At 36.5% G+C, this 24,429-nt stretch overlaps 3 protein-coding genes across 3 annotated transcripts; all 3 read left to right on the forward strand.

The window, feature by feature from the left end:
- Positions 1–292: 292 nt before the first annotated feature.
- On the forward strand, positions 293–6,721 carry LOC134756170 (zonadhesin-like). Its single transcript, XM_063692999.1, has 6 exons — positions 293–365; positions 675–884; positions 3,016–3,213; positions 3,715–3,900; positions 4,611–4,796; positions 6,519–6,721. Exons 1-6 carry the CDS (start codon positions 293–295, stop codon positions 6,719–6,721), a joined length of 1,056 nt encoding a protein of 351 aa, XP_063549069.1.
- Positions 6,722–10,296: 3,575 nt separating this feature from the next.
- On the forward strand, positions 10,297–12,426 carry LOC134756290 (uncharacterized). The gene is made up of 4 exons (XM_063693123.1): positions 10,297–10,418; positions 10,516–10,602; positions 11,145–11,273; positions 12,037–12,426. The coding sequence occupies exons 2-4, from the start codon at positions 10,556–10,558 to the stop codon at positions 12,227–12,229; spliced, it is 369 nt and encodes a 122-aa protein (XP_063549193.1). The 5' UTR covers positions 10,297–10,418; positions 10,516–10,555; the 3' UTR covers positions 12,230–12,426.
- Positions 12,427–13,702: 1,276 nt separating this feature from the next.
- LOC134755916 (uncharacterized) lies at positions 13,703–19,029 on the forward strand. Its single transcript, XM_063692601.1, has 6 exons — positions 13,703–13,856; positions 14,652–14,688; positions 16,587–16,933; positions 17,335–17,549; positions 18,322–18,520; positions 18,785–19,029. Exons 1-6 carry the CDS (start codon positions 13,817–13,819, stop codon positions 19,003–19,005), a joined length of 1,059 nt encoding a protein of 352 aa, XP_063548671.1. The 5' UTR covers positions 13,703–13,816; the 3' UTR covers positions 19,006–19,029.
- Positions 19,030–24,429: the final 5,400 nt, after the last annotated feature.

Raw genomic sequence — 24,429 nt, forward strand, 5'->3', positions numbered from 1 at the left:
AATGTACAATAGTACCTAATGTTAACTTATACAACCTTTAAACAATACAACCTTCTTAATTACCTTCTGCCCGCGACTTCTACTGTGTGGGATGATGATTCATTAAAATACTCCTATGTATTCCTTCTTGGGCCTCAAACTGTATCTAATCGGTTCAGTGGTTTACGCGTGAAGAGGTAACAAACAGACAGACAGAGTTACTTCGCATGTATAATATTATAGGGATGCAGATATCTGCTGGTTGTGTGTATGACTACCTAGTTAAATTATCTCAGGTTTCTCAATTGTAAAAATGTATCTGTTTCTTTCTCAGCCAAATGGAGAGGACCCCAATGAAAGACTCATAAGTTGTCCAGCCGGTCAATGTAACCCAAAAACATGCAATGGACACTTCCGGAATATAGGTCGTATTCCGGAAGTGTCCATTATAAAAAAAGAAAGACGAAAAAAACAGAACTTTTACTAATGCAAATTTTTTATTTGATATTTGCTATCATCGGAACAACTATACTCATGGAGATTAGTTAGAGGAACGCAAAAAAGGTTTAATTACTGGATTTGGTACACCTAAAGTAATTTCAAAATTAGTAATTAAACTCTTTTTTGCGTTCCTCTAAATTTGTCCTACACGAGGTTGGTTCCCTTTTTTCTACAATTAGAGAAAACTTTCCCAGATAATGATAATATTATTACAGCCAAACCTTCTTGCAAAGCTAATGAAACGTACGTATCCTGTGCTGTCAAGTGTCCCGACAAGTACTGCCCGAAGATCGATGGACCCCAGCCTGTATGCGACCCGCCCAGAGATTGCCCGCCAGGGTGCATATGCAAGATCAATTATAGATATGACCAATCTGGAAAATGCATACTTGCTTCTGAATGCCGTAAGTACTTTCTAATAGAGTTTAAATAGTGTTATATAAATAAGCGCCGTTGTGGACATATATTTGCAGATTCTCTTTTTGACACAATGCTTGATTTGAATTATCAATACACGAAAAATTATGGTGTGCTCTGCAGCGGCGCCACCATGATGAATATCAAAGGGTTATATGGTGACATGATGTACCTAAAAGGTACACCATGTACCTATAATGTTTATGGCTGTACCTGTTATAGGGAACGAAATAATGGGTATTGAAAGTACTCATGGATCGAAATTATATTAGATATTTTTTTCTTATGTAAATTGATGTACTAATGGTGTTTATTACGTACCTGATGCGAAAATATGATTTTTTTCATTAATTTGTGATTTTATTTACTTTCTTTAGTTCCTAACCTAACTAAACGGTATGAGCTTTAAGAGAGGCACGCATGTGATCGAGAGGGCGATAGAAACTTCCCGCGCTACCGCGGTTAGGTTAGGAACTAAAGAAAGTAAATAAAAAGTTTTTGGCAAAAACTTCATTTTTGGTACAAGCTTTTATCGTTGACTGTACTTTTTTTCCACAAGCAACTAATACTCATCGAGACAATTCTAAAAACCCCAAACACAATTAGGTTGCGTTGTTTTATCACAGAGTTCCTATGACCACCTCCTGTCTTCATCATCAGATCAGCTCGATGGTACCATAATATTGCATTGTCACCCGACTTACATGCGTATGCAAATTTTCAGCTTCATCGGAAATCGGGAAGATGGTTAAATTAGTTACCTTAGATTCCATTACATAGTTAGTTACATACAGGTCGACCTAATAAATGCGTGTTAAAATCACAACTTAATTAAAAAACAACTTTTTTCAAAAGGTACATAATAAACAGCATTAGTACATCAATTTACATAAGAAAAAAATAGCTAATATCATTTCTATCTATGAGTACAGTCAAGTGTAAAAATATGGGTGCATACAACTTACTCAAATTTATGTCCCATAGTTCGTAATTCGCTGACATAAGAGCTGGGACATATTTTTGAGTATGAAGAGTGCACCCATATTTTTACACTTGACTGTACTAAGTGGCGCCGCTGGAGAGTATGTTCCCCAGGAGCGCCACTTTCAATGCCCATTATTTTTTTCCCTATCACAGGTGCAGCCATAAACATTATAGGTACATGGTGTAACTTTTAGCCTTTTAGGTACATCATCTCACCATATAACCCATTGATATTCATTATGGTGGCGCCGCTGCAGAGTAGCACACAAATTATTACCAACCTATATACAGGGTGGAATTTTTAAATGGGTCAGTGAAGGCAGCTACCAGATCCCGTGCTGCTACGCGAAAACGGTCTTAGAAGACCTTCCCTTAGAAGATTGGCGTACAGATTTTGGAAATAACATACAGGATGCGAGAAAAAGGTCATTTTGACAAAAAAAAATTGATGCCAATCAATCTCATTCTTATCCAGGATCAAAAGCTTGTATGGGACCAAAGAAAAATAAACTGCTAGAAAGGCCACAAATCGAGGAAAACTTTTCCCATACAATTTGTATGAAAATGAAAACTTTTATTATTCACATGCTATTTTTTTTACGCCAATCGATTCCATACCTATCCAGTATCAATAGTTTTCTAAGGGTCAACTTACGGTAATGTACTAAAAAGCCACAAATTAAAAAAAAACTTTTTCCATACATTTACTATGGAGAAAACGTGAAATTTTATTCACAGTTTTCTATCTCGCTCATCAGTCCTATAGTAATGTCTTCATACAGTATTATGATCCTTAAACGTAACAGGGCTGATTGGCGAGATAGACCTGATTGGCCTGTATTTTTCATCGACCTTTACAGCAGTTTTTAAGACTTAGCCACTTTTATACAATCATGTTGCTAAGCTTGTCCTATTGAATCAAGCCAATAAAACACGGATAACAGATAGATCAATAAATACTTAAAATAAATAGAAAACATTCATAACTCAGGGACTAGTTAGTTACCTAATTTTGCTGGGAATTTTCCTTGCCGGGATTCGAGCCTATTACGAGCTTCCCATGCAGAATTACTAAAACTATAACTACCCACTACGCTGTTTAGAGTGGCCGCTGGATAACTTTTTTTTTAACAGCACCATTAAAATGTAAGGATCCTAACGCAGTATGGGATTCATGCCCGTCAGCCTGCTTGAATGAGCAATGTGAAGCCGCTGAGTCTCCGCCCGTCACTTGCAACACATTGCTTCTAAATTGCAACCCTCGATGTGTTTGTAAACCCGGGTATTTTAAACACCCGGAAACCGGATTATGCGTGCCAGCTAAAGAATGTCGTAAGTATAACTACTATTTATTACTGCATGTAAAGCAAACAATTATTGATTTTAGCAGAGATGTGAAATTTCCGAAAGAATCGCCCCTTCGTTTGACAGCTGCCTCTCACATCAGCTGTCAAATTTGAAGCATTTTGCTGGGACGTCAGTTAGCCGCGACCACGACCAGCATGATTGGCTCGAGAGTATCTCGCCGCGACATAGACTTCCCGTCCCCCTTTAATTCATACAGTTAGTAAAAGACGGGAAGTCTATCTCGCGGCGTGATACTGTCGCGTCAATCATGTGCTCGGCCTTCTGTGAAACCTGTGTCAAACGTCGGTAAATATAGGTAACAAAATAGATTCGCGATTGACCCGATTATAAATGTAATTTTTGAAGCAATAATTTGTTACAAACTTTTTGTTTTGTTTTTTTTTTTATTTGCAGTAATTTTTGTATAAATCTTAAATCATTGATTTCGATAAATGTAGGTACACTTTATTGATATGGTTTTTGCAGCGGGCGTGTGTAAAGATCCCAACGCCTCCTGGAAAGATTGCCGTGACCCCTGCCCAGGCACTTGCCAAAACACTAAACCAGTATGCTTGAGCAAAGCTTGTAGCCCTGGATGTCAGTGTAATGAAGGCTATGTTTTATCTAAACAAGGGAAAGAGGGAAAATGCGTTAAAATTGAAACATGCGCAGGTAAGGAAACGTAATTATCATTAATGTTTATGATGTTTGCATACCAACGAAAATTTCTTGTCCATAATGTTTCTTGCTATATGAATTGTCTCTAAATACCACTATTGCAACTGAGAACCCATTTACATGTGCCGACACTATAATGAACTGAAATGTATTAACGTTAACGCTTAACCCTTAATTCTGATCAGCAAAGATTAATATATTTTCACCACACCAGCTGGTAAAGTTTCTCTTGATTGTTCAAAAACTGATGAGAAAGTTGCATTTTATTCACATGTGTGGCAAAGTAATCAAATGCACATTTTGAGTTGTTTCCTTGTAGAATGTGTTGTTGTGTACTTGGCTGGTAGAATTGACTTTTAAATGATGATTTAGAATGATAAATATTTAATAACATTCATTTTGAATTGATTTGGTTGGATTTTGTTTGATATTTTAGTTAGTATTGCGTTGCTGTGGTGAATTTTTTTTGTGATTCACTTGGGGGCAAAATTTGTTAAAATTAACCCTCGGGCCTTGAAACCGTCGCAACGCTTAAGATTCCATTTCGAACCACTCGCTACGCTCGTGGTTCAATTTTGGTATCTTTTGCTTGCTCGGGCATCAATATTAGCACCAGAGGTTAAACAACAACTTTGCCCCCTTGCAAAACAAATAACTAATTTTACTCTAACTCATGAATTATAATTTTTCGATCCTAATTTTAGATTACGTCCACTGTCCCGCCAATCAAACCTTTGTACCATGCACATTTAAATGCCCCCAAGTAATGTGTCCAGAGTCAGACCAAACGATTTTGTGCAAGCCACCACGAGACTGCCCTGGAGGGTGTGGTTGCAAGCCCTACTATAGGTATGACGCCAATGGAAACTGCATCAAGGCGTCTGATTGTCGTAAGTTACCTACTGGTAATATCAAATCATTTTATTACTTAAAAAAACCGGCCAAGTGCGAGTCGGACTCGCACACGAAGGGTTCCGTACCATTATTTATAAAAACGGTCACCCATCCAAGTGCTGACCCCGCCCGACGTTGCTTAACTTCAGTCAAAAATCAAGTTTGTTGTATGGGAGCCCCACTTAAATCTCTATTTTATTCTGTTTTTAGTATTTGTTGTTATAGCGGCAACCGAAATTTATTTTATTTTATTGATGCAAAAAATTACACAGCATTACAGCGAACTAATACACTGTGAAATTTAAAACAGACAGTATCATACAGACTAGGTACATTATACGGTCTTAAGTAGTCGACAAACAGTAGGTACAAATGCAAAAATGAAAAACTAATACAAAACAGAAAATTCACGTTTATCCATCCTCTCACAGAACTTCATGCACTCTTTACACAGATCCATCCAACTACTTGCAAATACATAACATTCCGGTGCTTCGTAAATACATCATCTGTGAAAATTTCAGCTGTCTAGCTATCACAGATCACGAGATACAGCCTGGTGACAGACGGACAGACGGACAGACGGACAGACGGACAGACGGACAGGCGGACAGCGAAGTCTTAGTAATAGGGTCCCGTTTTTACCCTTTGGGTACGGAACCCTAAAAATACGGTCGAATTGATAACCTCCTCCTTTTTTCGAAGTCGGTTAAAAACTACTATAATTTGCAATAAGGCATTGGAAATATAATCATGTTATTACCAATGTTTTCAATTGATTTTTATGATAAATTAAAGATTTTGACATTTTTATGTTAAATGAAATGGAATGGCCGGACCTATAGCTTAAATAAGGCTTTAATATATTGTAAACAGCTTGTTACAATATTAAACCAAAGTAGTCAAATAAGTTATAAAATTACGAGTATGACACCAACATTGCTGTGACTATAAACTGAAATAGATGTCATATACGAAGGAAAAAATTACAAAAACACAAATAAAAATATTTTCATAGAAAATAATTTAATTTGTTCTTAGGCCAGGATTACACTTGTAAGTTTTACTTACGTAAGTAGGGACAAAGCTATTTGCTAGAATGAGATAACGATATTCATATCTCATTCTGTAGTATAGCTTTTTTTTTATATACCACGACGGTGGCAAACAAGCATACGGCCCGCCTGATGGTAAGCAGTCGCCGTAGCCTATGGACGCCTGCAACACCAGAGATATTACATGCGCGTTGCCGACCCTTTAAAAACCTGTACACTCCTTTTTTGAAGAACCCTGCTGTGTCCCTACTTACGTAAGTAAAACTTACAAGTGTAATCCTGGCCTTAGAGTATTGCTCGTGACTTTTTCTGTTGAAATTGCATTTATTATTTACTAGCGACCCGCCCCGGCTTCGCACGGGTGCAATGCTGATGTATTAGGTACATATAAACCTTCCTCTTGAATCACTATCTATTTAAAAAAATCGCATCAAAATCCGTTGCGTAGTTTTAAAGATCTAAGCATACATAGGGACAGACATCGATCCAGACAGCAGGAAGCGACTTTGTTTTATACTATGTTGTGATAATTATAAATTGTATATATGTATACACACCTACTTACTCGAGTTACCGTATATCAAATTGGAAGCTTGCTGCTTCGCATATGGTAAAGTATCAGCAACATACTGTTGCTGACGATTACTTATCTTGTTATTTCAGCACAAGTAGAATGCACCAGACCAAACGAAGTGTGGACGTGCAAACATATGGGTGACTGGGAGAATTGCGATGAGAGATACAACACTCCTCCGTTTTGGGCAGGCCACCCTGATGATTGCGAGCCGAAGTGTGCGTGCCAAAAAGAGTATTGGAGAAACCCTCAGACAAATATGTGTGTTACAGAAAATGAATGCCGTAAGTAGACGGTCACACGCCATTTGAAATAAAATAGGAACTTGCCAAATTAGGCCAATAAATAAGCAAAAGCTTTACTTACGGGCTGAAAATCAGAGATACGATCATAATACAATATCACATTGATTGATATGAGTGATATGACAAATAACTAACCTATGAGATAATTGAACTCCGTTTCGTGAGATTTTAAGATATGCGCTGTGTTATTATAATTCTAAAATAGTCCATTTATTTGTTTCAGCCCCAATTAATGAATGAAAAAGACCCGCAGAAGAAAGAATCCTAAATGCTAATTGTTTTCCTAAACAATAAATATTTATATATAATTATGTATTGTCATAATCAGAATCATAAGAAAGTTTTTTAGTATTGTACCTACACATCTTCCAAGTAACGTGTCCACGCGTTATCATGTACCTAAATGTATTTATATTATAAACTAATATGTTTTGATGTGTGTTGATTTTTAATCCCTATTAATGCCGATATTTATAAAACTTATAAATTATTTATAATCATACTTGTTTTTTTGCATTAGAAAAAATGTAAACAATCTTGACGTGTCATGTCTCTTTATTGAAAAAACACGCTTTTAAAAAATGATTTACTACTTAAGTATCACTTATGAAAGCAAAAAAATGTAAATGATCGTATATGATTTATAATCGTTACATATTTGCCGATCCTTATTTTTCAAAAGTTTTAATAATAATTTTTAAGAAAAAAAAACCGACTTCAATGGGGGATGCCGCTGAAAACATTCTTAGATTCCAGACAATGAAATGAAAAAGACAGCATCTTTTGCCTAATTATGTAGAAAGGGAGGTAAACCGACCCACTTTTCTAGTAGCATTTCGTTTTTGTAAGGGTCGCAGTTCTAACCTAACCTACTTTTCTGGTAGCATTTCGTTTCTGTAAGGGTCACAGCTCTAACCTAACCTAACCTACTTTTCTGATAGCAGTTCTGTTCTGTATGAATCGCAGTTCAAAACACACCCACCCACCAAACCCACTTTTCTAGTAGCATTTCCGGGTCCGGGTCTGGGTCCGGATCCGAGTCCGGGTCCGTGTCCGGCTGTCCGGGTCCAGGTTTGGCTCAGAGTTCGGTCCGGGTCCGGGTCCGAGTTGGGGTCCATGTTCAGACCCGGGTCCGGGTCCGAGTCCGGGTCCAAGTTTAGGTTTGGGTCCATAAGGAAGAGAACAAATCGCCAAACGTGAACTATGTGTCATTGAATAGTTCCATTCTGATCATCATCAGCAGTTCCACTTCATCAAATGTCACTTTTTTAAATGTATATGCTGGATTTGTTGATGAAAATACAAAAATCACTATATGTATGCCTTTCACATTTAAGGAGTTCCCTCGGTTCCTCGTGGGTCTCATCATCAGAACTCGAGCTTGACAAAAATATGTCTTAAAAACTTAAGTTGCTTAACAAACATATAGTAGTGGACAAATCGCCAAACGTAAACTATGCGTCATTAAAGAGTTCCATTCTGATCATCATCAGCAGTTCCACTTCATCAAATGTCACTTTTTAAAATGGAAATGCTGATTTGTTGATAAAAATACAAAAATCGCTATATGTATGCCTTTCACGTTTGAGGAGTTCCCTCGATTCCTCATGGATCCCATCATCAGAACTCGAGCTTGACAAAAATGTTTCTTGAAAACCTAACTTGCTTAACAAACATAACGAAGAGGACAAATCGCCAAACGTGAACTATGCGTCATTGAAGAGTTCCGTTCTGATCATCATCAGCAGTTCCACTTCATCAAATGTCACTTTTTAAAATGGAAGTGCTGGATTTGTTTATAAAAATACAAAAATCACTATATGTATGCCTTTCATATTTGAGGAGTTCCCTCGATTCCTCATGGATCCCATCATCTGAACTCGAGCTTGACAAAAATGTTTCTTGAAAACCTAACTTGCTTAACAAACATAACGAAGAGGACAAATCGCCAAACGTCAACTATGCGTCATTGAAGAGTTCCGTTCTGATCATCATCAGCAGTTCCACTTCATCAAATGTCACTTTTTTAAATGTAAGTGCTTGATTTGTTGATGAAAATACTAAAATCACTATATGTATGCCTTTAACATTTGAGGAGTTCCCTCGATTCCTCATGGATCCCATCATCAGAACTGTTTTTTGACAAAAACGGGACCAATCTGTATGTATATACTTACAATCAAAGAAATTACGGAGTTATGGAGTAACAAACATAAAAAAAAAAAAAAAAAAAAAAAAAAAAACAACCGAATTGAGAACCTCCTCCTTTGAAATCTTGAAGTCGGTTAAAAAGATCAAGACGTCAAGATCGCTTACGTTCTTTCTAATGTTAAATTAATAAGATGAGATGAGCCCTAATATTATACTACTCTTTGGATGAGCCACAGTAGACAGGAACTAGAAGTTAGTTTTAATTATAAAAAAACAGCAGCTATCCTGAACTTCCACATTTTTTATTCAATCGCGTCGAGAATTAAATAGATATCTGTGAGTCTACTCTATAAAGTTTTTGGCAAACCAATATAAGTAGTTCTCAGTTAATGCTTACATCCATGCAAAAATCCATACGTATACAAATAGGTAGTTTAAAACAGGATAGCAACAACAATAGGTTAATAAAAACATGTTTTTCGTAATTTCAGCATAGCATATTGAAACAAGCGTTTATGTATTTTGCAGGCTGGTTATTTGGTTATTATGTAATGCTTAATACATCCATGCAAAAATCCGTACGTATATGTATATAAGTAGGTAGTTTGCAGCACGCAGCAGGACGACAACAGCAGGTTAATAAAAACATGTTTTTCGTAACTGCAGCATAGCATATTGAAACATTTGGAACAAATGTAGGTATGTATTTTGCAGCAAGTTACTTGTTTTAAAACAACTGTCTACAACATAAAATACCTACGAGTAAGCAATGGAAAAGTAAAGATTTTTAAGTGAGTTATGTTATGTTTTGTTATGTTATGTTGTGTTAAGTATATTATGTTTTAGAGAGGTATGTTGTATTAGCAAGGGTTTTAAAAACTAGTGAGCAAAACTTGAATAAGCAGCAGCGTCAGCAGGCGTATTCGATTGCCGTTATCCCATTCACTTGGGGTCAGCGTAGCATGTCTTTTCCTTCCATACTTCTCTGTCCCCCGTCATCTCATCATTCACTTGCATTCTTTCGTCTCATCGCACAGTCCATCGACCTTTCCTCGGTTTTCCTTTCCTCTTACTTCCCTTCAAATTCATTTGTAATACCTATCTTGTCACATCACATGACTTATATCCGTCCGCATCAAATTATTTTAATTATTATTATTCTGTTATTTAAAATTTTTATTGACGATTTTAAGTAGTGTATGATGAGTGTATGGTTTCTACAATTTTCAACTCGGCAAATATTACCTCCTACAGTTTTACCCAAGTGTGTACCCTGGCCTAATTTAGGCCATAGATAATAAATAACTCCGCTTACGTACTACCTTTGCGTACTACGTACCTCTTTGACGATGTGCAATTATGCAACTGGCCCAAAACAATAGTCAACTCTATATAATAATAAAAACAAAACAAATTTGTCAGTTTTTTATAAATTTTTATAGCGAAATCAGACAAAAATACAAAAAATTCAATAAAAATTTCAAATTATCAAAAATTGGAAAATACAATTGAGAAACATTAAAAAGCGTCACGGTTAGTACTTGTTAATAAAGATGATGAGATGTTGTAGATACATATAGTATTTATTAACTTGATATGATAAAGTATATTCATTATTTTTCTGTTGTAGTTTTGCAAGTATTTGCCGACATTGTCTGCAATTCTGCCTAATGTCTGTATTACCCCGAGGTTACGAATGCAGCCGGCCGTGTCCTAGGTATTTGTTTTTATTTATTTTATTCTTAGCCTACCTGAAACTCAAATGTCAAACTGAGGAAATACTTCAATCACAAGATTTTTAATAGTTTTTGTAACTTGCGTCGACTCTCTATTCATAATGCAAATAGGTACACTTATTTTATTTACAATAGTCGGATGCATATAATGACAACTTTAATCACTTCATCATCAGAGCTACTTTTGCAAATTAGTAATATCTGCAATGTGTCTTATCAATGGAAACTATGCAGCTAAATCCAATTAGGATCTAAATTTTAAACGTTACTCTTGACAAGTAAAATTACAAAATCATTTTAAAGTTAGGTATTCTAAAAAACCGGCACACATACAGACAATTTGTAGCCTATTGACCTGTGCCTAGTGTGCCTATTCTTACTTGCATTCTACAGCTGTCTGAGTGATTTCAGTTTTTGCTGAACAAACATGTAACCACCATGTAATGACGTATTTATTGTATTGGTACGGCTGTGTACAAATATGTAACTACCATGTTTAGATGTACTCGTATGTGTTGTATAGGTACGGCTGCGTACGCGGAGAGTACAGTATCTACCACAAGCGGCCACGCTACGGGCAGCCCCGGCCTCAGCCGTTTACAAGGGAGTGCGCCTGCTATTGCAGTGAGCCCACTAACGCTCCAATGGAGAGGTATGTCACTTCATTTGTAACAGGTACCTACCTCTAGTAATGCACTACGTTACGAGCCAATGGAAAAATACGCTTCTTGAGTTCATTAACTCTCTACATCAGAAAGATATTGTTTAAAAATATGATAACCCAACTAACAGGCGTATTCTGATCTGATCTGTCAGTGTCATAAGTGATGTATTTGGTTGAAGAAATGTCACTTTTTACACTGAGATCAGATCCATATCTAATCCAGATCTAATTCTTAACCTGTTATTAAGATGAGAACACGCCTGTAAAGGTTTTTAATCAGTACGAGTGGGAAGTTAGAGCTACATACGTATTATAAAGTTTTGTACACCACTTTTTTTCCTCCTCGAGCTTTTTCGATAAGATAATTGGAAAATAACAAGTTTCTCGAGATTTTTTTTAGGGTTCCGTACCCAAAGGGTGAAAACGGGACCCTATTAGTAAGACTCCGCTGTCTGTCTGTCTGTCACCAGCCTGTATCTCATGAACCGTGATAGCTAAGTAACAACAAATACTAAAAACAGAATAAAATGAATATTTAAGTGGGGCTCTCATACAACAAACGTGATTTTTTTGCTGTTTTTTGCGCAATGGTACTTACGGAGCCCTTCGTGCGCGAGTCCGACTCGAACTTGGCCGGTTTTTTTTTTATTCCGTTACTATTTTTCATAGAAAATGTATGACGTTAACGTAATGGTAGAAACAAAAATGTATAATAAGTATGAAATTAAAATGGCAAATCGGCTTCATCCAGACCATGCCGCTACGACATGCCGTGCAAGGCGCACTGCTTCAACCACGGCGCGTGCACGCGGCCCAGCGGGCGCTACGCGCGCACGGTGTGGTACCCCGGCGAGTGCAGCCCCGCCTGCCCGCCCTGCCAGACCTTCACGTGCCCCAGCCCACCCTTCCATCCGTGCTGCTTCCAGACCTGCAACAAGTTCTGAGGCACAGGGGTATCCTATACAAAGGCTTAGCATTGTGAGGTGATGTGCGTCTGTAGCATCGTTTTTAACGGTAGCTTCCTTGGACAATGTTTATAGAAATATGAACTTCCAGTTTCGTGTGACCATGGAGTTTTGCGACTTATAATGATTTAAAATAAGTGTTTTTTGTTTTTGGGTAATTAAATGCCTGATTAACATTTACTGTATTTTGTCTCATTTATCTGGAGTGTTGAGTTAAATTCGAAGCAAGCCGATGACTACATTTATTTCTACAAGCGTAGCGAGTTATCTTATTTAGAATCATAAGCGTAGCAAAGAGCTCAAAGCCACAAGGTACAAATCACTTTCGTATCATGTTGTACAGTCGCCATCAGATATATCGGAGCGGCCAAGGTGATCACAATATCTGAACACGCACTACCTTGAGAAAAAAACGATAGCCTCATTTTTTTGCTCACCATCAGTTGGCGCCTCTGTTGATGGTGGTCCAAAAAACTAAAGAACAGCTGTCAGTCATTGAAGTGACAAGTGACATTTGAAATTTCGAACTTTGCGAAGACCACCATTTACACTAGCGCCCCTAGCGGCGAATTCATACGCGTTAGCCCTCATAGAGGCGTGTTCAGATATATGTGATCACGTTAGCCGCTCCGATATATCTGATGGCGACTGTACATACCTACTAATTTTTACCCTGAGGTAAAAAGTAATACGTACAACACGATACTGTGCTAAACAAGATCATAATTATACACAATACAAGTTATTAAACCACGTTACATTAATAAATTACACCTTGTTCAAAAAGTTTTCACATAGCAATGTACAGTCGCTCTCACAAATATCTGAACACGCCTCTATTGTCAAGGCCTTAGAGTGCGTGTTCAGATATTGTGAACACCTCGGGCGCTCCGATATATCTGATGGTGACTGTAAATACCACGCTTATTTTGAGCCGCCGAGGTGAAAATGCTTTTTGTCTACGATGACAGGTCGGCAAGTCAGTAGGATCATCAATCCATCACAGCTCTACCCCACTACGCATAATAACCGTAACAGCCATGGAAAACCCAAAGCGCAGTCGCGCTTCGCTTCCAAACCCTTGGAAGCGCGACACTGCTTCCACTTTTATACATGGTACACGACGACGTACTATATACACACGACATTTTACAAAACACATTTCATACATTATTACAGTATCTATTACCAATTGAAAAAAAAACCTGGCAAGCGACTGTAGCCGCCCACATAAAGTATGAAAGATCTAGTGTAAACCAAAGTAAATATTCGTATGGTCTCTCTTGCTCGATGCTTTACCAGCTGAAGCGCGAGTGAGATAGCTTAAATGTTTAGATTCAAGTTTCAAGGTTGATTTCCTGAACCAATTTTCAGACTAGTATAGTTTTGAGAGTAGTTCCCGCGCACTTTTTGCAAGCATTGGCCGGTTACAAACTTGCGCACTGCAATTTTTCTAGATTTTGTTTTTTTTTTCGATTCACACATTGTTGTATTGTATAATTATAATTACAAGACACTTGTTAAAAAATTAATGCTGAAAACGCAAATGTACGTTACCAAATCATAATGAAGATTTTGGTTGCATTGTTGATTGTTGGTGTATTTGGTAAGTTGTGTTGTTTTAAGCCATTTTTATATTTTAATAGGAGACATTTTGAATTTGGTGAAATGTTTAGTTTTATGTTTAACCCCCAACACAAAAAGAGGGGTGTTATAAGATTAAAATGACTATATATATGCGTATTTACCTATATTAAATCATAGTTTCTGAATCGAATGAACAGAAAACATGAACAGTGAACAGTGCGACTTCGAAAGTCTTAATTATCTATCGAGTTGGGTCTTAGCTATTTTGATGGACATATCAACACATATCTGTGCATATTCCAGCCTATATACTTGGATTGTCTTAAGTTGCACTTTGGCCCATTGTTATCCAAAAATAATTTAAATTGCATACCTAAGTATCCAAATTTTGGTTTACTATTGTAATAGTAAACTAAAAAATTAAAAAAAAAAGTAAAAAATTTCAACAAAACAGCACAATTGCACTGCTAGATGTAAGTAACTGTAGAATAAAAACCGGGTCATAATATTAAAGTAAATATTTCCTTCCCTGCAACTACGGCCTTTGTATGATTCCAACTATTCCAAGTAAAATCTTGACGACAACAAAATGACATCAGGACTATCAGCACTTTTGACCATATTTTTTTTAAATACACATACTTAATGATTCTGTCATTCTTAGACTTGCACTTGTGGTGTTGGGTATCTCTGTACTTTACATACTCCATAATAAAACAAGTATTTACTCTAAATGAAAGTCAGCACTTTACGTTCTGAGCGCAGTGCTTCCTAAAAGTTTCTATTTTGTATTAACTTTGTGTAAAACTTTCAGGAGCCCTAGGCCGCCGCGCGGACATAGACATCAACAGGTTAGTGCAGTGACGCACTCCGCTTGGCACGGCTCGCGACACTCGCATTTGCTCACGTTTTACATCTGCTACAATAATGGAGTCGCCGCTTCCATCATCTCTCCAAATAACATTCAAATATTGTACAACACGTCTTGCGGGTTTTTACGGCATGTTATTAGAGTATTAGGTATGCAGGTACAGGTATTGTATTAGGTAGGTTGGTACAGAACATTGACATAAAGGGGAAGACGAGTGACAGTATTAGGTATGCAGGTACAGGTAGGTAGGTAGGTGTAATGTATCATGTATGTATGTATAGAAGGATAACTAAACAATGGTTGATCAAGAAATACTTTAGGTACAGTGAGCTACATATATATACTCACTTTATGAATGGAGCCACTTACCTAATAGAATTTATTCATAAAGTGGGTATGCACTTTGAAGCTGGGCGTACAATATTTTGCAAACAAGACAGTGATCATGTACAAGTGTAACTACAGTCTGAATGATTTTTTTGATAATTAACTGTCACTTTCATAATTTATTCGCCAGTTTAACAGTCCACATTAATAACTTTATAACAAGTTCTATTATTACATGTTTATTTTAAAATAATAAGTAATGTCGATTAATCTTAATTTTAGTATAATTTCAATTTGCATTGTTTTTTAAGAGCCCATCAACGTGCTGCTTAATAACTGTGATTGTTTAAAATTAACGATAGATATTTAAAAAAGAGGGCAGCTATGGGTACTGTATTTTGTATTTAAGTACCTTTTGAATACATCAAACTAGTTTTTATGTTGCTGGATTCGTCGATCTATGAACTCAAAACAAAAACGGCCGTTTTAACTTTGGACGCATAGATTGACGAATCCAGCAACGTAAAATAGTTATTTGTGCAACAAGAGGGGAAAGTTGGTTTTTCTTGCGAGTGTTGATTTTGCGTTCCGAGAAAGCGAAAGATTCTATAATTTAATCACGAGCGAAGCTAGTGATTCCAAGTTACAATCTTGAGCGTAGCGAGGGACTCAAAAACACGAGATATAAAATAACTGCTCTCGTGTGACACATAATTTTTCACCTCAATTTTTTTTTTACAGTACATATTGTGCTACTTTCTCGCACTAGTGCTTTTTGTTTTCAATTTTTTAATAATTAAACTTATTTGCCATTATATGTTCTTTTTTATTTACTCGCACAATGCATAGTAAAACATTGTATGATACACGTGCGTAAGGATGATTTCCGCACTTGTTGCATAAATAGCTATTGTTTTACAAGTGGGCACGGTTGTTATTTAACTCCTCGTGATTTCATTGATATCGATACCCGTGTAAACAAAATATTCCTAAACTGACACACGAGCTTAAATTGGAATCTTGAGCGTTGCGAGGGTGTCAAGACACGAGGGATATTTAAACAAACTTTGCTACCTAACGAAACACAAAATTTTTCGCCCCACCAACGCTAGGAAAATACCTACCAACCATAAAACATGACAAATCAAAATCAAATGAACACTATTAAATATTATTTTAAACCCGCGAGCTACCACAAATTAAAAAATTGTTCGAAATACTCAATGTTGTGTTTTGATTACACTTAGCATGTTTGTTTACTTAAACATTTTAGCGCTATAAATATCAGCACGCTTCTGAAATGTAGATAGTAGAAACTGTAAACAAATGGAGAGATAAATCAGGGAAATATTTTACCGATAATAGCTTTCGATAAGACCGAAATAGTACCTGCGTCATTGAACAGAGAACTAGACTAAGAGTGGAACATTCCACTATTGTAAATAGGTAATCTTACCTATTCTTGCCTAAATATTTAGGTACAGGATTACTGAAGTGGCGTCGATGGATAGCGAACCAGCCAGACTAAAATATCACTTGCGTTTGTTTCAGAATTAAACAGATCTCAAATCAAGTACCACTTAATCCAGAACAAGAGAACGATAGGCTAATTTTAAGAAGTAATGATTATGACGATCATAGTAGCTGGTACCAACACGCGCCGGCGCTACCCCCTCCGCATATCTCAGAAACCTCCAAGACTCCGGTCAAAGTCCACAAGCCACGCGAAGACCCGCGTTTGTACTATCAGTCTGATGCGTATCTTAACGAGCATGTTAGGGAAAAAGTGAATGAAGAAGTTACTTTCGTGTATCCTGGCAGACATGTTGTGCGAGCTGGTGAACGTGCAGAGCTTTCTCGAATACAATCTAAGGACGTGGACACCTTTGCTGCGAATGGTAGGTATGATAAATGTCGGTACGAATTGCTTTGGTTCGATAATGTCAAAATGGGCAAGTGTTTATCCGGGGTTGGTTCAAAATAAAGCTAGTCACTTTCTTTATATGCCTACATTTCTCTTAAATGATTATTGATTAAATACGGGGGGAAGGCAGAGCATCTCATCTATTCGTACCTTATTCCTAGACTTTAGAGTAGGTACCTGCGTGAAGCACATTTGCACCAACTTGGTTTAAAGTAATTATTATCAAGATGGTGAAATGAATATGATTCTAATGTTTTCTCAAGGAGTGAGGACTTTCAGGAGATGATGCATCCACATATATAACCACATACCCACGTCTAATCATTAAAATTCTCATTTAACTTGAACTTATCGCTAATTATAATATTTTTACAGATGTTAACATATGTGTGAAATGCCCACATGACCTAACGTTGGTAGCAAAAGCATCATCTCGACGAGTCGTGCTGCAGAGTCCAACACTTCGATCGTGCTCGGGACGAAAAGCGCCAAGAAATGCAAGATTTGTGCACATGTACGGACCGAAGATAGGCTCTTTGTTAGAACAAGGGTCTCACATTATCATTGGTCGAATAATGTACAAAAACAAGGTAAATGGCGAAACGTAGCAGCAAGATTTAACATAACGACCATTTAAGAATTAGAAAAAAAGACAATTAGCTTTTATTAAATAAATGACATCTATTTTAGCTTATAATAAATTTTATTATAAGCTGAAATAGATGTCATATACTATATACTAAAGAAAGAGTGACCAAGCCTACTGGTGGCAGAGGCCGGCATCGAACCGGCGTCTGCAGCTTATGCGGCTAACGTCCTGATCATGACCACTAGACCACCCGGCCACCACGGTACCCGCCGAAATTCTCTATTTAGTATACCTATGCAATCTTGAAAGGCTTGCACCTCTAGCTCTAATTAGCTTTTGTTTAGTTACACCAGTCCCGCGCGGTGTACATACACCGGGATTACGTCCCGATACCTGTTTATTATTATAACAGTTTTGACTTTTTACCCAATTCTTAATAGACTAGAATTTGAATAAACCTACAGTGCTGCACAAATTTGGACTTATTGCAATCCTTAATATCTAATCAATATAACTATCTACATAAAAATGATATTTCGCGAGTAGCAAATTAAAAATGAAATATATTATTTGCTAATCCGTCAAGTGGACGAAAACTAGAGCATGGAAGGAAACTAGCGCAATGACCTTATAAGATAGAGCTGATATTTTATTAGCTACCACATATACATATTATGTCGGATGACTATACAATATTTAAATCATCATGAAAGAAACGGAACTAGGTAACAATCAAAATTCTGTATTTAACTCGCGTTATCTTTCTCTTTCAGAATCTCCAGTTATGTAAAATGCAAGTGCACATCGTCGCTCAGGGTTGTGTGACACCGAGGCACTTGGTAGCTCATTGCTGGGACCAGAACAAGCAATGCAACTTTACTTGTTACAACAAACACCTCGAGCTAAGTGGACCGATGACGCAAGTATGCGGCGACGATATGAAGTGGAAAGGAGATCTTCCGGTTTGCAAAGGTAGAGTACCTAAGGTTAAAACGGGCGGGATAAAACTATGTATTTCAGTCTTACGTCACGCAATAGCCTAGTCCATTTTAGATTTCATCAAGTCTCAACATCCTGGCAGTTGCTGCCTCTGCGTGTCCCATGACACATGCAGGCAAGTTCAACTTTCGCTCAGTGTACCCCTTAAATTACATTAGTGTCAATAGGGCCAAATGTCACGACTTTCATTGTTCCGTGAATGACTGTACCGACGTAGTGACTTATCGAATTCCACAGCCAGAACATGGTGCGAGCTGCCACCGCCGCCCGAGCGCGGACGCGTCAGCTGCCAAGGCGCTACCGTCGGCAACGGCAGCGGACTCGCCGAAGGTTCGCGATGCCGTGTCAAGTGTATGCGCGGCTTTAGAAGCTCTCGCGTGACGCCAGTTTGCCGCCGAGGTGCTTGGACACACGCTCTCGTCTGTCAGCCAATTCGCAAAAGGAACACCAAGCCATAATTCTAAGCGTGTCGCGTGTCAACGCACGAGCATTACGTCTACTTTTTTCAGCATCCTTGCTCAAATTCTCAAATATTTTATTCGACGAGTGAACTGAAGCAGTAGTTCAGGCAGATTCCGCAGGTTTTGGAATTAGTCTCCAACGTGTCACCAACTTCATTGTTTAAAGTCTATGTGATCAATTAGTGTCTTTCCTACTTAAATTTAATAATCTAATTGGCTCACGTATTTATTACTTCACTGTGTTAAACTCATACTTATATTGTAATTAAATTTAAAATAAAATATTCCTTTCATTTAACTTCAACAAGGACTTCATAAATCTGACGAAGAACACGTGTACTGTTGAATTCTTACTGTACTTACCTAATGTTTTTTAACCAGTGTGTAACCGCCATACGAAAAATGAGGGCTATCGTTTTTTTGCTCACCAGTTGGCGCCTCTGTTGATGGTGGTCCCTCAGAATAATGACTAAAGCATAGAAGTCGGGCAAAAATGCTTCGCAAATATGTATACCCGTACTTTACTTCCTTACTAATTAGATAATGTGCCGAAAAGAGATGCATATATGCTTGTTATTTCTCATTTACGTACGGTGTCATAAGTTTGATAATTTGCTAGGGATGTGACTGTGTCGACTTTTTATATCGATAAATTATGCATAAGTTTATGTGCCGTGTAAAAGAATAATCACGAAATTGGCAAATTGATAATAGTCTGGCTAATGAAAGTTGAACCTGAAAAAACGCGGCAATTTCAAGAAATCTGTAGCAGGCGGCTCGTTGAAATGAAATGAAATGAAATGCGTGGAATACAAGGATTGCATAACTTTTATACTTTTTATAATTTTCATTTTTTTAAATCATTAAAAAGTATAAAAATTATGCACTCCTTGGAATCAAAGAGCCGCCTGATATGAGGATTAATGCATGTACACTAATATAGCTTTTATCTCATTTGCAGTCTACCACTCAGAACCATCTAACTATACCTCTCGTTTTTTTATCATTAGAAAGAAGGCGAGCGATCTTAACGTGTCGTTTATCGATCGTTTTATCGAAAAACACTAAGTCACAACAAATATAATATACGATCATTTACATACTTTTGCTTTCATAAGTAAAATATTGCTATATTTATAAAAAAAACTTGTCAATAAAAAGACACGTGGAAATGGTTTACCGTTTTTTCTAATGCTAAAAGACTAAGTATAGTTTCTGGTCATGTACAGTCAGCTGCAGAGAAAAGGCCCCCCCTGCATACAGTTCTGTAAATTAGTATGGACGTGGGGTACCTTTTCTCTGCAGCTGACTGTACCAAATAGGAAATAAAAAAAACGTTCGTGTAATATATATTTTTTATTTAATAATAGGGAATATTACGCGAAACTCGGCGTAGGTGGCGCCACTATCACAATCTGAGGGTCAAAATCATAAAAATAATTAATGCAAATAAAAAAAATCATTTATCTATATTTAAATACATTCTATCGTATTTTTATAAATCTTCATTTTTAGTTTTAAAGTGTGTCGACAGATGGCAGTGAATTTACTGGGGTTACAAAATTTACTATGACAGTAACGCTGTAGTATCAGTTACTCTATGCCATTACTAATACTTCGCTGTCCGTCTGTCTGTCACCATGCTGTATCTCATGAACCGTGATAGCTAGACAGTTGAAATTTTCACAGATGATGTATTTCTGTTGCCGCTATAACAAAAAATACTAAAAAGTACGGTCCCCTTGGTGCGCGTGTCCGACCCGCACTTGACCGGTTTTTAGTATTAAACTATAGTCTGGCAAACACAATCTGTCAGTAAGTAAGAACAAAGAAAACTATAGGTACAGTCGAAGGCAAAAATATCGATCCAGACAAATGGCTTAAAAATATGTGAACACGATTTTATTGTCTGAGCGTACACATATTTTTGAGACTTTGGGAATATATATATATTTATGCCCTTGACTGTACTCATCAATTAAAATGAGACAGTCCTGGGCCAAACTATAAGAAAGCTGTAAATGTCGATAGGTTATTGATCTGATCGATACATCACTATGCCAAAAATATAACCTTTCATACTTAGCAGAAAAGTTCGCAAATATATGCAAAAATCTATATAGACTTGAATGCAAGTAATAATTACATAAACAACATATCGATTTCTATGTTTAGGGTCAGGTCCTATAAATTAATTTCTTCAAAATTGAACAAAACTCGCCGATTAAAGGTATATCGGTTCGTGCGTATTTTCTTTTCTTCCTGTATGCGATTTACAGCCCTCGATCACACAAGACATTATCACAAAGGGAACTTCAAACCATTATAAATAAAAACTCAGCACGTTTTCCAACAATATTTCAGGAATAGCAACAATATAATTAAAATAAACCAAGATGACCGCTGAAATTCCCGAAATATTTCAACTACCTGTGAAATAACAACATATATTTTATTTGGCTGGATTATATTATAGAACCACATAGGACCATTTGACATTTCCCTCAGTTCATCTTATGACAATACTGAAAAAAACGAAAGAACTTGCGGATTGTTGTCTCACTCACTCATAGACAAAAAGTAATAGCGTGTTATTTATTTTTTTTTTTTTTATTTATTGCAAAGGGAAACAAACAGCATATAATCACACACATAGTTTAACAAATTGAGTTGACACAACAGCCAGAACAGTTTCCACTTATAGGTAACACAATTATTGCTCTGAGAGAAACAACATGCAGTACATGCACATTCGTAAATTAACAAGGCAATTACAAACTAAAACTGAAACTAAGATTATACAATTTAATGACAAAATTTATGAACAAGTAAACTAATGATAATATTTAAAAAAAAAAAGAGAAAGAAGAAGAAATTTTAAACTGATTTACTACATTAACACGCATCAGCTCCAAGAGCTGCTAGTGTAACAAAATAAATGGAAAACAATAATAAATAAAAATTTGTGCTCGTTGTTTAGTTTTTTTTTTATTTTATTTGTTTTTTTTTTTTTTATTATTGTTATCATTTGTTTGCTTATTTGATTTTGATGCTTTTATTGCAGATACAAATTTACGGGGATTTAAGTGAAACATGTCTATATGTAAATATTTCTTATTATAAGTACTACATGCTCTTACTAAATACTTGTTGTTTGAATATCTTTTTCGACTAAATGGAATAGAAAACAAATAAGCGGACCTGGTACGAAAGGTTGGACATCTAAACGACAATTTGTTTACAAAATATTCGGAGTCAACCATATTGTTCAAAATCTTATACAAGAACGTGATATCCCTTTTTTCTCTACGCATCTGAAGACTTTCTATATTTTCACAAACGAAGGAGTTGAATTTATATTTAAGACGATTAAGGAACTTTTTTTGAATTCGTTCTATTGAATTTATGTGCACTGAGTATAGAGGGCTCCATGCTGCAGACGCATATTCCAAATGCGATCTGACAAATGCATTATAAAGGAGAAGTATTGTGTTGGGATTTTTAAAATCTTTACTCTGTCGAAGGATGAACCCGAGCATTTGATAGGCTTTAGATGTAATTTTGTCAACATGAGACGTCAGCTGAATCTCACTATCAATATACACTCCTAAGTCCCTGACCACATTAACTCTGGTAAGTATTTGCGTACCTATCTTATACTTGAAATGTATAGGCTGATATTTCCGCGAGAAAGTAATTATGGAACATTTATCAATATTCAGGAAAAGTTTATTATTTGCGCAATATATATCCAGTCTGTTTAGATCTTCCTGTAACTTGAGACAATCGTCTTCGGATTTAATAACTGTAAAAATCTTAGTATCATCGGCATATAGTAATATATTTGAATGTGAGAAACAGTTGATAACATCATTAATATAAATGTTAAATAGTAGAGGTCCCAAATGGGACCCCTGCGGGACGCCCGATGTAATAGGGATGAAACTAGATGTAAAGCCTTTAACAGTTACAGCCTGGGTCCTATCTCGCAAATAAGATGTGAGCCATCTGAGTAAATCGCCATGAATGCCGAAGTTTTCCAACTTTTTAAGTAATATAGAATGGGAGATTTTGTCAAATGCCTTAGAGTAATCTGTATAAATGGCGTCTACTTGATAGCCCCTATCCATGCCAGTCAAAATGTAATCTAGAAATTCACACAAATTTGTTTCAGTGGATCGTTTGTTAATAAAACCATGCTGTTGGGTTATCAATAAAGATCTCACCGTGGGGTATAGAGTATCATAAATAATCTTTTCGAATAATTTAGGAATAACTGATAGTTTCGATATGCCACGATAGTTTTTTATGTCTCGTTTATCACCCTTTTTAAAAATTGGAACTACAATCGATTTTTTCCAGATCTTGGGTAACACTCCTGATTTCAAGGAACTATTAAACAACAGAGTTATCGGTAACGCTAAAGAGCCACTGCAACGCTTGAGAAATACTGGATGAATACCGTCGGGCCCACTACCCTTTGACTCGTTTAACGTCTTCAGATGCTTCTCGACTAACGACACTGTGATGTCAACGTTATTGATGACGCTTATTGGCAGATTATTTTCTTCGGAATCAGTTGAGCTCGACAAATTTACAATGGGTTCAAAAACGGATAGAAAAAAGTCATTAAATAAATTAGCTGTAGAGTGTCCATCATTTGCTGATCTATCATCTAAAAATAGAGTGTCAGGAAGCCCGGTATCGTTTCTATCAGTTTTGGATTTTATGAATGACCAAAAATGTTTGGAATTAAATCTGATATTATCTTCAGCTCTAGATAAAAATAACTTATAGCACGATTGTTCCATAGACTTAATTTTGTATCGTAAACTGGAGAAAGCATTATAGTCAGATATTCTTTTATAAATTTTCCATTTTTTATGTATTTTATTTTTATTCTTTATTAAAGTAATGAGAGAACGGGAGAACCATATCGGATATTTACAGTTATTATTAGAAAGAGTTTTTGTGGGAACGAATTCATCTATAATCTTATTAACTATGGAATAAAAACAATCTACGGCATTTTCAACGTTATTAATGTCTAAATACAATTCCCAGTTTATTTGGTTTAATTTTGAATTTATGATATCATAATCGGCTGCATAATAACGGCGAACAGTACGTAATGCAGGTTTTAAATGACGCTCAATCGAACCTATATCAGTCGTTATGCAAAAGACTGGGTGATGAGTGTCAATCGGAACTAATGGGTCTACGATTTTGACTTCACAGTCACGGTTACAAAGCACTAAATCCAACTGCCTACCATTTTTATTAGGTATATTATTATACTGTTGCCAGTTACAAAAGTGCAAAAGTGCCGCTAACTGAGTAGTGAGGCAGTTCATGTTAGGATTACTTAAGTTAAGGGATTGTGAACGCTGATCAGTATGGACCCAAACTGCATCTCCAATA

Source organism: Cydia strobilella, chromosome 3, assembly GCF_947568885.1.
Source record: "Cydia strobilella chromosome 3, ilCydStro3.1, whole genome shotgun sequence".
NCBI lineage: Eukaryota > Metazoa > Arthropoda > Insecta > Lepidoptera > Tortricidae > Cydia > Cydia strobilella.

Excerpts from the sequence above, each read along its gene's own strand:
- LOC134756170 (XM_063692999.1), top strand. The coding sequence starts at position 293 with ATGTATCTGTTTCTTTCTCAGCCAAATGGAGAGGACCCCAATGAAAGA. Across the intron at positions 366-674 it reads AAGTTGTCCAGCCGGTCAAT|ATAATGATAATATTATTACA; the intron begins GTAACCCAAAAA and ends AAACTTTCCCAG. Across the intron at positions 885-3,015 it reads CATACTTGCTTCTGAATGCC|CACCATTAAAATGTAAGGAT; the intron begins GTAAGTACTTTC and ends TTTTTTTAACAG.
- LOC134756290 (XM_063693123.1), top strand. The coding sequence starts at position 10,556 with ATGTCTGTATTACCCCGAGGTTACGAATGCAGCCGGCCGTGTCCTAG. Across the intron at positions 10,603-11,144 it reads TGCAGCCGGCCGTGTCCTAG|GTACGGCTGCGTACGCGGAG; the intron begins GTATTTGTTTTT and ends TGTGTTGTATAG. Across the intron at positions 11,274-12,036 it reads ACTAACGCTCCAATGGAGAG|ACCATGCCGCTACGACATGC; the intron begins GTATGTCACTTC and ends GGCTTCATCCAG.
- LOC134755916 (XM_063692601.1), top strand. The coding sequence starts at position 13,817 with ATGAAGATTTTGGTTGCATTGTTGATTGTTGGTGTATTTG. Across the intron at positions 17,550-18,321 it reads GAATAATGTACAAAAACAAG|AATCTCCAGTTATGTAAAAT; the intron begins GTAAATGGCGAA and ends TTTCTCTTTCAG. Across the intron at positions 18,521-18,784 it reads AGATCTTCCGGTTTGCAAAG|CCAGAACATGGTGCGAGCTG; the intron begins GTAGAGTACCTA and ends CGAATTCCACAG.